This window comes from Mchenga conophoros, linkage group LG6 (assembly GCF_057382185.1).
Source record: "Mchenga conophoros isolate Kocher_MC1m ecotype Shallow Benthic linkage group LG6, M_conophoros_male_GT1.1, whole genome shotgun sequence".
Classification (NCBI taxonomy): Eukaryota; Metazoa; Chordata; class Actinopteri; order Cichliformes; family Cichlidae; genus Mchenga; species Mchenga conophoros.
Genome location: NC_140531.1, coordinates 813,601 through 832,184, shown reverse-complemented (window position 1 = coordinate 832,184; position 18,584 = coordinate 813,601). Strand labels below are relative to the sequence as shown.

Here is an 18,584-nt window from a genome sequence, read left to right as displayed (position 1 = left end):
ACAGCCAGCTTGAAGGCCTGTGGTACATAGCTGATTATTAGAGATAGGTTGATCATATTTAAGATCGAAGAATTAATTAATGGCAGGACTTCTTTGAGCAGTTTTGTAGGAATGGGGTCTAAAAGACACGTTGATGGTTTGGAGGAAGTAATTATTGAAGTTAACTCAGAAAGATCAATTAGAGAAAAAGAGTCTAACTTAACATCAATGGTACTAAGAGTAGCTGTAGATAATATTACATCTGTGGGATGATTATTGGTAATTTTTTCTCTAATGATAAAAATGTTATTTGTGAAGAAGTTCATGAAGTCATTACTAGTTAAGGTTAAAGGGATGGTTGGCTCAACAGAGCTCTGACTGTTTGTCAGCCTGGCTACAGAGCTGAAGAGAAACCTGGGGTTGTTCTTATTTTCTTCAATCAGTGATGAATAGTAAGATGTTCTGGCTTTGCGGAGGGCTTTCTTATAAAGCAGCAAACTATTTCTCCAGGCTAAATGATGATCCTCTAAATTTGTAACTCTCCAATTTACGAGTCATCTGCTTTAGGCTACGTGTTTGAGAATTATACCACAGAGTCAGGTACTTCTGATTAGAGGCCTTAGTTTTCACAGGAGCTACAGTATCCAGAGTCGTACGTAGTGAGGAAGTGAAATTATTAACAGGATGATCGACCTCTGTTGGGGTAGCGTTCAGATAGCTGCTTTGCTCTGTGTTGGTACAGGGCATTGAAGATGATAACAGTGGGTGGATTATATTCTTAAACTTAGTTACAGCGCTTTCAGAAAGACATCTACTTTGATAAAGTCTACTCTCCACTGCTGTGTAATCAATTATTGTAAATGTAAATGTTATCAGGAAATGATCAGACAGGAGAGGGTTTTCAGGAAACACTGTTAAATGTTCAGTTTCTATGCCATATGTTAAAACAAGATCTAGAGTGTGATTAAAGTGGTGGGTGGGTTCTTTTACATTTTGACAGAAGCCAATTGAGTCTAATAACAGATTAAATGCCATGTTGAGGCTGTCATTTTTAGCATCTACATGGATGTTAAAATCACCCACAATAATTATTTTATCTGAGCTCAGAACTAAATCAGATAAAAAGTCTGAGAAATCAGACAGAAACTCTGTGTAAGGCTAAGGTGGACGATAGATGATAACAAGTAAGACTGGTTTCTGAGTTTCACAGCTGGGGTGGATGAGGCTAAGCATCAGGCTTTCAAATGAATTAAAAGTCTGTCTGGGTCTTTGGTTGATTAATAGGCTGGTGTGAAACCGCCCCCCCATTGCATATAATGGCTGATCAGACCACTTTGACACACAATGGGGATACTAAACAAAACACAATCATAAACAAAGAATGCAGCACAGTCTGGTTTGTTATTAAACTAAAGATCAAATAAGAAAATCAAAAGTATTGAATCCTAAACTCAATATCCAATTAAATGCTAATACTTTTTCTTTCAGGAGGTGGTGGTGCAGTCCAATTATCCTATTGTATTTAAGGGTAAGACGTAAAGAAACAAAGGTTAGTCAAAAGTCAAATTAACGAACTGGTGTGAATATGTAAGTAAACTAAATGTGCGTGCTTACAAATAGAACAACTTTATCCAAACCAGTCAATAAATTTATTGGAAACTAAAGTGTGTTATTGTGTTCAAATGAAGAAATGAAAATACACAAGAGTTACCGACTTTAGTGTGGCCATGGGTTTGGCCATCACATGGTGCCTGTGTTCAGTTTAGGTGCTTCTACCTGTTGTTTTTGTTTTGTTTTTTGCTTTCCTGCTAATGTGTCATTGTCTTTCTTCTCGCTGGGTGCATGATCTTCAAACTCTATTATACATCCAAGCTGCTATGAGAAATCAGTTTTCCGTGCATGATGAATCTCACCCTCAGTGGTCTCAGTATGTCCTCACAGCCAGCGCCAGTGGAGCTACTCTGTGACCTCTCACTGGCACAGACGGAGGGTCTGTGCCAGTGAGAGTGCAAATGTTTGCAATATAAAAATAAATGAAAAATGTAAACATCTATGTTTAGTGAACTTTGCAGTGTTGCTCTGTGGTGCAGCTACGACACTGTAGCAAAGTTTACACACTATGTCTACTTGATCCACGTCTGACTCCGCGAACCCATAATGTTTCCACACCACTGAAGTTTTTTTACCCCTCTTTTCAACCAACGGCAGTCACTCTCCTCTCCAAATAACTTCTGCTTAGCTTTCCGAGCTTCCCTCGGGTCCTCTTAATTGTTGTGACACGTGTTCGAAATGCAGAGAGGTGCGCTCGATTTGCCACACGGAGCAGCGTGAGAGTAAAGCACGAGGGAGGGGCTAATAATCGGCTCAGTCATTTTTAATGATTGTTGAAAGCCCAGATCGTAATCGTGATTAAAATTCGATTAATTGAGCAGCCCTAAATAGGGGTCATCATTTTATCACCTCTAATATTTTTAATCATCTTTCTTTGCTGCTATTTTAAACATTGGTGATGCTTTTTTTCCTGAACAAAGATGTAGAGATCATGGTTCTGTCATGAAACCGCTGTGCAGGCAGGAAAGGATCCAAAAGCAGACTTCACCAAGGTGTGACGTGAACTCCAAAATCCCAGCTTTCTTTGCTGGGAAAAGGCGATACAAAACTAAACTGGGAAATTCTAACTCACGAGGAAACACCGGGAGAGTGACACAGCCATGAGGGAGGATAAGACACGGAACTGAGGGAGACGCAGACATAAATGCACAGAAGGATCAGACGTGGAGCACACCTGACACAAATAAAGATAACAAAACAGGAGAAGAGCAAACACAACACGATGCACACTGATGGGAGACTATCAAAGTTAAACAGGAAGTACACTGGAGGGAGAGAGAGGACATGGAGGAACTGGGGGACGTAGATAAACATGACGAAATGAGGGGCAACGAGGCACAAGAACTCACACCACGATACAAACACAGACACACAGAGGGCAACAACACAGGGAGAAATCTAATAACTGAACTAACAGAACAACCCAGGCACTAAATAATAACAAAAGTAGACTTAACGTGATACAAAATGACATGAAGTACAAGAACACAAAACACTGGCTCAAATGGCCCAGAACCATGACAGGTGCATCCTTTCAATGACCACTGTTCACCCGTTTTAGACAGCAAACAGAAACATCTTTACCCTGTGTGAAATACAGCACGTGCTGTTTCAAGCGTAGTTGTCAGAATGTGGAACATTTGTGGATTTCCAAACTCCAGGTTCATCTTTGTCATCTTATATTCTTTTAATATGGTCAAAGATGTGAGGGCTACATATTTTTAAAATTGAATTTATCTTTAAACTTCAACACAATCAGAGACATCATTACACCTTTAAGCTCTTCTCTAACTGTTTACTGAAATGAAGAGTATTTTTTGTTAATAGCATTCATGATATCAGAGACGTTATTAGCCCTCCTCCTTGCTCTCTGACCACATGCCTTAACTGGCTGACAATCTCAAAGATCTTTGTATCAATATCTCTGAACACTCAACAACATCAGGCCTTTAATTTCTGGTTGTTTACCTAAACAAGCTGTTATTTAGCACTGACCCCTCCCACCTTCAGAATTTATCTCCAAAATATTAGAAAAAGTGGTGGCCAGCCAGCTTTCAGAGGTTTAAACTGCTCACAACATTTGAGATACATTTCAGTCTAAATTTCAACATGATATTTCACATTATATTTTAATGCATAGAGATACAGGTGAATATTCAACCCTTGTACACAGCAAATCCAGCATGTCCAAATTAACACTGTCGGATTTGATTTCAACACTATTAAAGTGTCTATATGGGTCCACACCAGAGAGTGTTAATTTAACTTTTTTTGGAGAGTTGGTACGTTAATTCTGATTTAGTGTTAAACACCAAATCTGTCTGGAGTTGATAATTTAACACTTGGTGTTAAGAGTTTATATATTAACTCTCAAAGAGTATTTTAGTTTAACTACGTAAGAGTTATCTTCTAATTCATTCTAAAAAGCAGGAATTTTACTGTTCTGAACTTCTAGAAATTTCTTTTGGAAATAAACATTTACTAAAAAGATGCAATGGTTTTTGAAAAACATTTATTCTGAACTGTGCACCACAATTTCAAAACATTTTCTGAAAGACGTAACAGTGTACATGTTCTCACTTTCATTAGAATTTTGTTTATCAAAAGGTCTGACATGGTAAATGCAAATAACAGCGTTCTCATCACTTATTTCTTCAATACAATATGCATGTCCTTCATTCTTCCCTCTGTGGAACTTCAACGCACTTCTGCTCTCCCCCATATTCCATCTTCACAAGCATATCCTGTGCGGAGATTGAATAAAAATTAGTTGACACTAATTAACGGCACAAATAATCCAGTAAACAATTGCAGCATAGAGAAAAGAAAAAAAAAGGAATCCTCTTTGAGCCATTACTTGTGTAAAGTATTTTCCCAAAAGACAAGGACACAGGCAACAGGTAATACTGAACTAAATGTAAAACCTCAACCTTTTTCATTTTTACCTAAACCGTGTGCACAAAACTCTGGAGGGATCTATGCTAACGTAGAATCCAGTCAGGACGTCTGCTACTGCTGTTTGCTCGTTTTTTTTTTATGGGCGATCGTTTTCAGGCTTCAAGTAGCACCATTATACCAACATTTCACATTCTAGACATTGTTTTAGGTGTATTTGACCAAACGTTTGACTGAAAATTCACATGCAAGCTTTTTTCAAGGCTGTGGTATTTGCCCGCAAACAATACCTTTCAGCTAGCTAAAACAGAATATTATGCTATCAGCGAGCAACATGGCTAATGCCTTCCACACAGCTTTGTCTCAACTCCAAAGAGCCACAGAAGTAAAAGCTCATAACAATAATTGAAACAATCTTTGAAAAAATGACTTACCAAGCATGGCAAACAACTCAAATATGTAGAGCAAAATGTTCTGAAACGGCTTCGCTTCAGCTTCGATTGGAGCCGTGCTGGGGGCGGAGTCTGTGAATTTACTCTAGTGGTGTCATAGCCCCTGTAGGAGTTCAGAGTTAAGAGGTCAAGAGTTAATGTTTCCATTGTAACACCTCCAGATTTGACAGAGAAACACTCATTTTTAACACTCGATTTTAACTACTATCATTTTACACCTCAGAGTTACATTAAAAGAATGTGACTCTGCTTAGAGTAAAATTAACTCTACTTTTGCAAGAAGACTATTAACACCAAAACATTTAACACTTTTGAATTTGCTGTGTACCCTTGGAAGTCTCAGCTGCCTTTCAAAGTACCTGACTGAGAGACTTATATCTCAGGGTCGCAGCTCTGGCTGGCTTCTTCCTCTGTCACTCTCACTAAAGCTTTTCAGTTCCTGTTGCTAATTTTGTGTCCTCCTCTGCGACTCCATCTTGTGTTGAGCTGCTAGGTTCTGCACTGCTATCGTGTTTGCTCTGTACATCCTCCGAGTTTGACACACCCTGAATAACTAAGAAGTCTCATATCTTTTTTACACAGATGATGTTCAGCTGTGTTTGTGTTTCAAACACTAGAACATAGCCAAATTATCTGTCCTTCAAGACTGCATACATACTGCAACAGAGAAGAAGACATCAGAGGGTCTTCTTCTGCATTTAAAAAACAAGACCAACATTGGCCATTAGACACACAAACAGGACTAGTCCTGAGTTTTTAGCTGTACTAGGTCTTTGCAAGTATTTTTTCTGCATTTCTCTTTGATTACATTGATGCTGATGCACATATTATAGAAATGTGGAAGAATATACAAGAGAAACCAAAAGATACTTAAAGTTTGTAATTATTATTCTTTGAATGATTTGGGTAACTGTTTGTTACAGTTTTTCACGATTACTAAGACACATTCCTGGAAAGCTGCTCTCCTTTTCCCCAAACTGTGAACACAAAACCCAATTTTCAAGCTACATTCACAAAACCTCTGACTCTTCTTGCAAAACCAAACTTTCACCCTAAAACAGTTGAATTTGTGCTCAAAACTGAACTATGCCGTCAAATCATGCCTCAAGTCAATCTAAATTATATTCTCTACTGAGTAGTCACTAAACACTACATAGAAAGTAGTTTATGTTATGTTAATGAGAGTGCGGGGAGTGAGTTGGAGGGTGGGGTGGGCTGCTTTTAACTATGTAAAGCACTTTGTGCTACATTTTTTTTTGTATGAATAGTGCTTTATAAATAAAGATTGATTGATTGATTTAATAAACTCAGCCGTCTGCTCCTTGCTATCTCAAATATAACAGGACACTGGAGTATATTCTCGAGCATCTGACACTTCTGATAATCAGCTGTCTGCTTGACATTTATTCAGCTGTGTAAAAACTATAACTTTAATCTCAGCCAAACCGATTTACTCAGGAACAAATAAAATACTGAAAAAAGTTATCTAAGTGACTTATATATCATGTTTAACCTGAGTAGCGAAAGACGGCGGTGGGTTTGAAAACGATTTGCCGGGAGTCCGGTGCTCTCACGGCTCTAGTGAGCCTCGCCCCCGGCTAACTATCGAGCTAGTGGGTAACAGACGTCTCCAAAAACGTCGGAGCGCTTTTGAAAATATGTGGTGTCCTGACAAACTGAGCAGATATTTGAGGTTTACACAGCTACATTCTCGCCTGAAAATATGTTAAATGTTTATTTTGTGACCCAGAAAGAATAATAAGAGTAATATTAAAACTAACAGCTGCCGCCATGGGGGGGGTCACGTGGCCAAGCATTAAGATGGCAGCTTAGCGGGGTCGCTCTCAGGACAGTGTACAAACTTTCTATAAAAAACCCTTGCATATGCTGTTAGTGTGGTCTGGAATATACGGCACTGACATGTCAAAAGCTTCATCTGTGAAACAGTGTGACATCTTTACCCGAAGACGCAAGACAGGCGCTATACCATCAACGTCCGACACAGATGCTAACATGGCTAGCATAGCCGAGGTTTTGGATGAACTCAAATCACTCCGGTCAGATTTTGGAGCCAAGTTGGACAGCATCGATATAAGACTGACTGGGATGGCGAGCGCAGTGACTGCACTGGAGGGTAAAGTCTCGGAGGTAAAGCAAGACATATTGAACCAGGGGGCTCATATCGAAGAGGCCGAAGCCCGCATTGCCGAAGTTGAAAGCACACTTGAGAAAACAGAAACGTCACTGAACTCGGCTATCAAACGAATCGCACTTCTTGAAGCCAAAACAGATGATTTGGAAAACCGCGGACGACGAAAGAACCTGCGCATCTTCGGCATAAAAGAGGGAGCAGAAGGGCAACAATCACTCTTCGACTTTATTAACATCATGCTACCTAAGTGGCTGGGGCTAGCGCCCGACAAGTCATTCACACTGGAGCGAGTGCATCGCACGCTTGCCTCCGGGAAACCAAACCAGAGCAGAGCGGTGCTTATTCGTTTCTTAAAATTCCGAGAGAAGGAACTGGTATATCGGGAAGCAAGAAAACAACAAATTACACATGATGGGGCCAAGATCACATTTGCACAGGATCTGTCTGCGGAGACGGTTCGGATCCGACAGGGATTTCACCCGGTTGTCAAACTGTTTATTGATATCAATGCCTTCCGTGGATTCCAGCACAACCCATGCAGACTCAGAATCCTGTACGGTGGGAAGATCCACCTCTTCTCAACACCTCAAGAAGCCGAAAAATTCTACAAGAATCTGCCGAAGGAAACAGCAGAGGATGCTCATCACCAGTGAGTTGGTTAAACAACAGGTTAACCATTAAGACACTCCATAAGACTGCCTCTGCTTCAACATAACCGACCAGTAATTGAGTCACTGATAAGAGACAGATAAAATTTTGAGCTCGAATTTATGTGGGACTTATGTTACCATAACTGGGCGTTTTTAAGTGCATATTCGTTCTAAGTTTGATTGCAATCGTTTTTGGGTTGTATATTAACAGCTGAACCTCACCTAAGTCTTTTTTTTGTTTTGTTTTGTCCTACCAAGGGTAAACTTTACTTTATTATGGGGGAAGAATCAGTATCATTATATGGTTAGTGTACACTGTCTGATTTATGGGGTTTTGGAGAGGTCGCGTTGACTAGTTACTCCTCAGTGATGTGGATTAACGCCCTCCAAATAATTTGTTCAAGGGAGGGGGGAGACATTTCCAACAAGGAAATGCAAATGTTCAATCAGAAATTGTTTACAAGTTCTTTATCTGGTATGTGTGAGTGTGTGAATGTATGTGCAAACCTGCTTCTTCAATTTTTCCTTTACTTTGTTTATTTAAGTGAACAGTCTGACAATATTTTATGGAGAGGACAACTAAAGAAAACATTTTGAAGGTTAACATTATGACCTGGAACGTTAGGGGGATACGGAAGTTAGCTAAACTGAAACAAGTATTAAACCGACTAAAACATTTTAACTCTAGGATTATTTTCCTACAGGAATCTCATCTTACTGCATCAGAGATACATTTATTAACCAAAAGATGGCAGGGTCAGGTATATTTCTCTTCTTTTACTAGACATGCCAGAGGAGTCATTACTCTTATACATAAGTCAATCCCATTTCAAACTACGAGGGTGATTACAGATCCAAACGGGAGATATGTAATTGTGCAGGGCCGTATCTCCATGTTAGAAATAAACCTGATAAATATCTATGGCCCCAACGAGGATAACCCATCCTTCTATGAAAATCTATTTCTCACAATATCAACCTTGGAGGGCCTTTATATCATAGGAGGGGACTTCAATTGCGCCCTGGACCCTAACCTGGATAGGTCGTCTCAAACTGACACTACTCATACCCAGACTAGAAAAATACTTTTTAACTATATGAAAGATTTGAGATTAAATGAGGTCTGGAGAACAAGGAATCCAAATAACAGGGAATTTTCATGTTATTCTAGTTCGTATCAAAGTCATTCGCGGATAGACTACTTTCTTATCTCTACAGAGTTATTACCTTGTGTTGAGAACTGTTGGTATAACAGTATTGTGATTAGTGATCACGCAGCAGTATGTCTATCAGTTAGATTGGGCGAAGTTGATCAAGGTGTAAAGCGATGGAGGATGCAAACATTTTTGTTAAAGGACCCATCATTTGTCAAATTTATAGAAACTTGCATTGATCAATATTTTCAAATAAATAAAGATGAAACCACAGCTAGTATTAGGTGGGAAGCATTTAAAGCTTACATAAGAGGGGAAATTATAAGCTACAGTAGCATCAAGAGTAAGCAATATAACCAAGAATTAAAATCATTAGAAAGGCAAATTAAATCTAATGAAACAGAATTTTACCAGAGCAATGATCCCACTAAACTAAACAATCTGACTATTCTAAGAGCCAGGTATGATAAATTAACAGCAGAGAAAGTGGCAAAAAGTTTAATGTGGACCAAACAATTATTTTATGACCAAGGAGAGAAGGCAGGAAAATTATTGGCCTGGAGGATAAAAAAGATGCAAGCAGAAAAGGCCATCACCCACATAAAGTCCAAATCGGGTATTATAACAACAGACCCTTTAAAAATAAATGAAAATTTCAGAGAGTTTTATCAATCTTTATACAAATCTGAATATACGGGAAACAGAGAAACACAAGATGCATTTCTTGATCAGTTAAAATTTCAAACCCTCTCAGAAGAGGATAAAACAGCCCTTGATAGTCATTTAACAATAAAAGCCCTGTCAGAAGCCATAGACGACCTGAATAGCGGTAAAACGCCTGGTCCTGATGGACTTCCAATGGAATTCTATAAAACATTTAAAAATAAATTAATACTGCCACTTCTTAACATGTATGAGGAGTCATATAAGTCCGGAATACTCCCAGACTCACTGAGATTAGCTACAATAACCCTTTTATTGAAACCAAATAAGCCTCCGACTGAATGCTCCTCTTATAGGGGAATTAGTCTTATGGGATGTGATACGAAGATTTTGTGTAAAGCACTCTCTAGAAGACTAGATAAATGTGTGCCTAATTTGGTAACAGACGATCAACAAGGTTTTGTTAAAACGAGACAAGGCTATCATAATATAAGACGTGTCCTCAATGTACTTTATGAGAAAAACAATAGGGAGGACACTGCGCTGCTATCACTAGATGCGTGCAAAGCCTTCGATAGAATAGAATGGAATTATCTCTTACAAGTGCTCCCCAGATATGGACTAGGTGAAACATTCCTGAAATGGATCCGATTATTGTATACACATCCAACAGCACAAGTTTTAACTAATAATAACGTATCAAAACCCTTTAATTTACAGCGATCAACCAGGCAGGGCTGCCCTCTGTCACCAATTCTCTTTGTGTTAGCAATAGAACCTCTGGCCATAGCTGTGAGAGCAAATGCAGGAATATCAGGGACAAGAATTGGAGGAAGAGACCATCTAATTTCTTTATTTGCAGATTATATTATATTTTTTTTGACTAATCTGAAAGATAGTATCCCTAATTTAGTAACATTAATAAAAACATTTGGAGAATTTTCAGGATACAAAATTAACAATTCTAAATCAGAATTAATGTTTCTTAATGAGGAAGAAAGAAGAAGCCCTGTGGTGGCCACCCCATTTAAGACAACTACAACAGGCTTTAAATATTTAGGCATTAGGATCACTCCAAGCCTCAAGGACATAACCTCAATAAATTATGATCCCCTTGTAGGAGAGGTCACGGAAATGCTAAACCGTTGGACAAACCTGCCTGTATCTATGATAGGCCGGATAAATATCCTAAAAATGACAATTTTACCCAAATTTTTATATTACTTCCAAACACTTCCGTTGCCTCTACCAACTTCATTTTTTGACAGTTTAAACAAACTATTTAACCAATTTATTTGGAATAATAAGAAGGCAAGGCTCCGCTTACAACTACTTTACTTGCCCTATGAAAGAGGAGGTCTCCAAGTCCCCAACCTCAGATGGTATTATATGGCTGCCCAACTAACATCAGCCACCCATTATTTCTGCCCAACAACACCTCCAGCCTGGGTTGACATCGAGCAAAAATCTGTTCCAGATCTTCCCTTACACACTTTTCTATATTCTTCAGACACTAAGATATTAAAAAAAACTACAAGGAACCCTTTCTTGAAAAATACAATTATAATTTGGCATGCAGCTCATAAATATGTGGGCGATCCTCCATCGCTTTCGCGATTTACCCCTATTTGGGGAAATGAAAAGTTCACGCCTGGTAAAAGTGATGGGGGATTTAAAATATGGAAAAATAAAGGCATTCAAAAAATTAAAGACCTATATGCAGATGGCATGCTGCTCACATTTGATCAGTTGTGTAAAAAATATTTAATACCCCCAAAGCATTTTTTTAAATATTTACAATTGAAAAACTATTTGTCATCAAAACTGCAAAGGATTGCTGAACTTCCACCATTGACAAAAATAGAGGAGGTATGTGTTAAGAATACAAAAGGGAAAGGTTTTCTCTCTATATATTATAATTTACTGGTGCTTTCCTCCAAAGACTCAGCAGCAGATAAACTGGATGCTTGGAGAAGGGAGATCCAAGAGGACATAGATGAAAATGACTGGAACCAGGCTTGCTTAAAAGCACAAAAACAAACAATAAACACACGCTTTAAACTACTGCAATATAAATGGCTCATGAGAACCTATATAACACCTGTCAAGCTTCATCATATGTCCAATGATATTCCGGACATCTGTACTAAATGTCTAGTTGAAAAAGGAACTCTTCTTCATTGTCTATGGGAGTGTCCTAAAATCCAGGACTTTTGGAAAGATGTTATCAAATATCTGTCTGAAGTGTTTAAGGTAAAAATCCCTTTAATAGGAAAACTCTGTGTACTTGGAATATATCCAAGGGAATTTAAGCAATCGGGGAAAAAAACTAAATTACTGGACTACGGACTACTTCAAGCCAGAAGAGCCATTGCGCTATGTTGGAAGAGTATGGATGCTCCCTCCATGGGACTCTGGAAGAAGGAAATTGCAATCTCTCTAGGCCTGGAAAGACTGACATATATTGCCAAGGGCAAACAATGGGACTTTGTGAATATGTGGAAGCCATATATGACTATTTTAGGGAGTGGAGGTGAAGGACATTTATGAACAAAAAGGAAAAGAAGAAGGAAAGGAGGGGAGAATCTTGTCTATCCTAACCCATTGTATTTTTGTATTGCTGTGAGAACTATGCTCATTTCTACATTTGAATGTGATGTAGGCAGGTTTGATGTATGGATGGATGTGTGAATGTGAGGGTGTTCAACATTTGTTTGTATTGTACTATAAAAAATTTCAATAAAAATATATGGAAAAAAAAAAACAGCTGCCGCCATTGTTGGAAACTGAGCAGGGCCGCGCTATGAATTCTGGGACACAGCTTCTTCTTCTTCGGGGTTTAACGGCAGCTGGCATCCTTGTACATGCAGTGCTGCCATCTTCTGTTTCAGTCTGTTATTACACTCTTAAATCCTGCTACTTATTCCTGCGTCTTTTGTGATCTTACAAAGCTTCAAACGACGCATCGACTGTTAAATTAGTCGTTGACGATTTTGATAGCCGACGTAATCGTGACTAGTCGACTAATCGTGGCAGCCCTACATGATTCCAAACATTTTTTACAAATAAATAACTGCAAAGTGGGGTGTGCGTAATTAATCAGCCCCCTGAGTCAATACTTTGTAGAACCACCTTTTGCTGCAATTACAGCTGCCAATCCTTTAACGTATGTCTCTACCAGCTTTGCACATCTAGAGACTGAAATCTTTGCCCATTCTTCTTTGCAAAACAGCTCCAGCTCAGTCAGATTAGATGGACAGCATTTGTGAACAGCAGTTTTCAGCTCTTGCCACAGATTCTCGATTGGATTTAGACACTTAACTATCTTTTCAATAATTTTTGAGATAAAAGGCAGTTTGGAAATAGGTCTGTAATTTGCAATAATATCAGGATCAAGAGCAGGTTTCTTGAGTAGAGGCTGATTCACTGCATGTTTAAGATTGACAGGTACAACACCAGAGGACAGACTACTATTTACAATGGATTGTACAGCTGATGCTATAGTGAGAAAAACCTCTTTGAAAAATCGAGGAGGGAGAGCATCATAAGGGGAACCTGAGGGCTTCATGTGAGCAACCAACTCCTGCACGCAGAGCAAGGAAACTGGCTCAAACCTGTCAAAGACAGCAGAACTAGGGACAGGGGTAGAAGGGTCGAGAACGGACTGGGAAGTCTGCGCTTTGACAGATAGCACTTTATCAATAAAGAAGTGCAGGAAGTTTTCTCAAGTTTCCTGAGAAGACTCGACACCAGCAGTCTGTGGAGCATGAAGGACCATGTCAATAGTCTTGAATAATAGCAGCAAAATGTTTCCTCTTAGCATCTTTTACAGTCTTCTGGTAGGAATTCCAGTAGTTTTGTAATATTTGGTATGACACCTGCAGTTGATCCTTCTTCCATTTACGTTCAGCTCTCCTACACTTTCTTCTGGCAGCCCGGGTGTCTTCATTCAGCCAGGGTTCAGATTTGGCTTTTACTTGCCTAAGCTTAAAGGGGGCCACCGAATCTAAAACAGTTTGGCAGACTGAGTACTCAGCTCTTCTGGAATCAGGAAGGTTGCAGTTCTGATTAAAAACAATAGAGAACTGTCCAGCAGAGGAAGGATTAAAAATACGACAGCACCGAGCAACAACAGAAGGAGGATTAACTTTGGTACAAGAAAGGGAAACCTCAAACAAGACAGGCTTATGATCCGACCCTACAATGTCACAAACCTCTAAGTTAGAGACAGGTAAATTGTGAGTTAAAACAAGATCCAACGTGTGCCCATATTTTTGTGTAGGCACAGACACAGGTTGCACAAGATCAAAAGAGTCAATAAGATTTAAAAAGTCCTTTGCCATTGGCTTGTCAGGGCAGCACACATGAATATTGAAGTCCCCAACAATAAGGACATGATTGTATTTTGGCATAATTTCAGCCAACAGATCAGAAAAGTTATTTAAGACGTCCTTATTGTATTTGCGGAGTCTGTAAACCACAGCACAGAGCACTGTGTGAGAGCGACCTAGCTCAAACATACTCAGGTCAAAGCTACTAGGTGATGTTGATAAGGGCAGTGGTTTACATTTATACTGCTTCTTAAAAACAACCGCTAGTCCTCCTCCTCTGCCTGATATTCGAGGAGAGTTTAAAAAGCAGCAGTCATCTGGTAAAAGATCTGTGAAAGCACTGGACTCACCGGCCCTCAACCATGTCTCAGTTATACAGAGGAAATCCAGTCCTTGGGTCATAAATAAATCCCTTGCAATAAAAGTTTTATTACTCAGCGATCTAGTGTTCACCAATCCAAACCTGGTGGAGGTCAGCGTGTTCGTGGCTGACAGCGAGACCCGACACAGCAACCGCAGGTTCTATAGGTTCGCACTACGCCGACAAAGATGAGGGAAAATCCTTCGCGGCTGGGACATCTGATCCGAGCCAACAACGGGCACCAGCCAGGCATCGATGGGCTCCAGAGAGCGCGGAGAAAAGACATTGTGAGGCACAGATCCATGTTCGTTCCAAGAAGCCGGGGAAGAGCGCACCAAGTACGCCTTAAGTTTCACGAGCAGACCGCTGCATTTGCCCTGGCATCTGAAACGCTTTCGCCGTGAGGCCAGGATCCGAAAAAGGTTAGCTGGTAACCCAGATAGGAATGGAGGTAACGTCTTATGTCCAGTATAAGTTGCATTGGTAAGATCACTGGCAACTAGTCGGAGGTCCAGCAGAGTTTGGCGATTGTACATTAAAAGAGAGTTGACTCTAGCAATAAAAAAACAACACAAACAAACACAACAGGGGAAGAGGCAGATGGCGAGCCACACACACTGGCGCCATCTTGTAACTGTTGTCAACATTTACATACTATGATGTGAAAAAAGGTAACTACCTGTGCTCTTCTCTAAATGTTTGGATTATGGTGGACACGGTGAATCTACTGATGTTTGGTTGTACCCTTAGTCCGGCCTCCTTCATTGTCATACCATGGACAAGAACATGGTCAATCACAGTAGCTCTGATTTACAGTTTTTTCTGAATGCTTAAACACTAACTGTGATTCCTGTAGCACAATCTCTAAAACTATTCAGACTTATAGCAAAACCACTCACTGAGTTTGCAAAACTAAAAGCACAAAAACTGCTTTGTACTCAGTTTGCAATTTTGTAACACACACTTTGCAAAACTGTAGGCACAATTCACTGCACAACACTCAATTACCAAATTTCCAACACACTCCTAGCAAAAGTATACACATGTATGGCTATCATTAACACTAATTTGCCAACTGTCTGGCACACTTTCACATGTGAAAACTTCTTTAGATAATTAGTTCACTTTGCAATCAGCCTAAGCACTATAATCCAGGTAAGCTGTGTGTGCGGAGTACAATGGAGGGAGCAGGAAGAGTGAGAAGTAGAGGAGGCCGAGGAAGAGGACGTGGAGGTGAAGAAGTAGGATGAAGAGGACGACAAGGACAAGGAGGAGCAAGAGGAAGACGAGGAGGGGGGAGAGGAAGATGAGGAGGGGGGAGAGGAAGGGTAGGAAGAGTAAGAAATAGAATTGCTGATGACATCAGAGCTACAATAGTGGACCATGTAATCAACCGTGGAATGACCCTGAGGGAAGCTGGCCAACGGGTCCAGCCTAACTCGAGCCGCTACACTGTAGCAAGTACCATAAGGACATCTTGAAATGAGAATCGGTTAGTACAGTCACTTCGCACAAAGATTTGTAGCACTGCCATATGCCAATGAGAAACACACCAATACCATTGATGTAAAAATACTGAAATTGTTACTTTACAGAATTGCTAGATGACCAGATGCTGGGGCAGAGGAAGCATGTTCACTGCAGACCAAGTAACCCATATAGTCATTATGGCGATTGCAAATAATCCTATACTTGGAAATAAACACTTGTGTTTGTTTTGATGTGTTTGAATAAACACCAGTACTTGAAGTTTGGATCCCTCTATGCTTATGGATCTATGACAGAAGTATGAGCTCAAACTGACATAGCCTACCTTGTGCACAGAGAAAGCAAAAGCCAGATGTGTTTTGTATTCATACCATCAGTGTGCAGTTGGCGCATTGTGTGCTTAGTAGATGATGGCTTGTGTGTACTGTTTGATACGGAAACACCATTTTTACGAAGGTGTGAAGAGTTAATCTAGCTGTGTTCGCTTTTGCAAGAGAACTACAATGTTTTGATGATTGGGTGACAGGTTTTCTTATTTGTGTGAAGAGTTTTGCAAAATTAGCCAATAGTTACAAAAAATGTGCTTAAGCAATCAGAAAAAACTGTAATCTGATATCACATCATTAGCCACAAGTGTGATAAATTTTGAGTTGTTGTGTTCAACTGGTAAATGGACTGGTTCTTATATAGCGCTTTTCTACTCTGTCTGAGCACTCAAAGCGCTTTATACTACTAATTCATTCACCCAAACACACAAGCACTTTTTTCTGAGCTAAGTAGTCTACCATTCACACTCCGATGGATGCATCGGAGTTAGCATCCCTAGGCAAGATGCTAACACCATGTGGCAAAGGAGAGCAACATGGTGTTAGCATCTTGCCTAGGGATATTTGGCATGCAGACTGGGATCGAACCACCAACCTTCTGGTTAGTGTCTGACCTGCTCTGCCACCTGAGCTACAGTGTTTGACTTTTTCCACCTGTGCTCACCATTATGCAACACAGGTGCATCACAATGACAATGTGTTGACAAGATGTGTCTAAACAGATGAAAAGTGCTTATGGTTTTGCCAAAAGAGTGACTGATTCAATAAGTGGGTTCAGGCAATAGGGTTTAGTGTTTTAGCAATCGAGAAAAACTGTAAGTTACTTGCAAATTCAAAATAGTGCAGTACCCACTGAAGGTCAAGCTTTGTGCACAGTTGTCGAATGACACAGGAGAGATTTTGAAGCCTGAAGCTGCAGTAATTGCTTCTTAGTCCAGAGTCAGTCAGTGTTATTACAAACAATCTTGCATCCCATTTTAAAACAAATTTAATGGTGTTTTGACTTATTTATTGTTATTATTAATCAGTGATGATTTTTTACTGTGGTAAAAACAACAGGAAAGGTGATTTACCTGTATGACCTCTTCAGCATCATTGAACAAAGAAAGTAGCTCTTAGTGAGAGGAGAAATTCTGTCTGTCATATTGGAAACATATAAGAAAACATTTACATAGCATTTTCAGTGGGAGAAACATTTCTCAACTGAAAACGTTACAACCAGATGAACAGATTGGCTTACCTGGATGATTAAACATGCTTCAAGACATTTACGCAAAAGTAATTTTAGCATTTTCACAAGGAATTCTCATGGAGCCACATCTTCTCTCTCTCAGGAATACTGTGTTGTTTTGGTGGAAATGAAGGAAAGACTGCTGTGAAAGCAAAAGAGAGAGCAGATGTCACCCTACAGACAGGAGAAAGTCCAAGTAATGCCAAGATAATATGGACTTTTGGAGCCGAAAATCCAAACATGCGACTTGCCACCATAAAGAAGAGAGTGGTGAAGAGTGACTATGATGCGCGTTTTAAAGACAGACTGCAGCTGGACAGTCAGACTGGAGCTTTGACCATCACACAGCTCAGCGTCCAGGACTCAGGCATCTACAAGTGGCAGGCCATCAGCGACACCATCTTATGGAAGCAGTTTAACCTGACTGTTTATTGTAAGTACATCCGCTCACTCGCGTCACTAGACCTTGAAAACAATTTAATAAAAAGGCAACATTTTTTTCCCACACTGATTCATGAAAAGATGCACAACAACTCCTTACTGCTGCTCTGTTTAGATACATTAGCCTCCATCTCACCTCATTTCTAGCATTCTCCTCTGTTACAAAGGCCCTCTGCATGTCCTCCTTCACTACATTCATGAACCTTCTGGTAAATGGACTGATTCTTATACAGCGCTTTTCTACTCTCCTTGTATACAACATGCCTCATTCACCCATGCACTTCCAAACACAAGTGCAAACTAAACTACCTTCACACACATTCATACTCCAATGAACACATCGGAGGGCAACTTGGGGTTAGTATCTTGCCAGGGATATGCAGACTGGGGAAGCCAGGGATCGAACCACCAACCTTCTAATTAGTAGCTGACCTGCTCTACCACCTGAGCCACAGCCATGTGCTCGTCCTCTTTTCCTCATACCACACAGCTTCAAATCCTCTTTTTGTTAGTGCCTGATAGGTTTGTAGCTTGTACCTATCCGCTGGAACGTTGAAGACAATATAGTTACACTGCAAAGCAAGACACAAGCAGGCTGGTTTTACTCATGCATGAGGGAAAGCTGGCTGGAGCCGAGTGTCGTTCCACCACTTGACCTCCGTCAGACTCTCAGCCAGGCTCCCCATAGCACTCCTTTTATTGTGGTTACATGAATATGCATAGGGTCATTAACATATGACATCTTACATAGGTATACATGTGAACAAAGAATACTGTGTGTGTGTGTGTGTGTGTGTGTGTGTGTGTGTGTGTGTGTGTGGTGTCCAGATGTGACCCTGTGAAGACTCCC

General features: G+C 40.0%; 1 protein-coding gene and 1 long non-coding RNA gene across 2 annotated transcripts in view; one reads left to right on the top strand and one right to left on the bottom strand.

The window, feature by feature from the left end:
• LOC146571788 (CD48 antigen-like) overlaps positions 1 to 18,584 on the top strand; it is a 38,368-nt gene that overhangs the window by 3,726 nt on the left and 16,058 nt on the right. Inside the window, exon 2 of the mRNA XM_085275733.1 lies at positions 17,397 to 17,726. Within this exon, the coding sequence (XP_085131859.1) occupies positions 17,397 to 17,726 (330 nt within the window). The remainder of the gene's footprint in view (positions 1 to 17,396; positions 17,727 to 18,584) is intronic.
• Positions 4,086 to 5,021, bottom strand: LOC146571789 (uncharacterized). Its single transcript, XR_014892881.1, has 2 exons — positions 4,920 to 5,021; positions 4,086 to 4,334 (listed from the first exon to the last, which is right to left on the bottom strand). It is a non-coding gene; the product is annotated as an uncharacterized LOC146571789 (long non-coding RNA).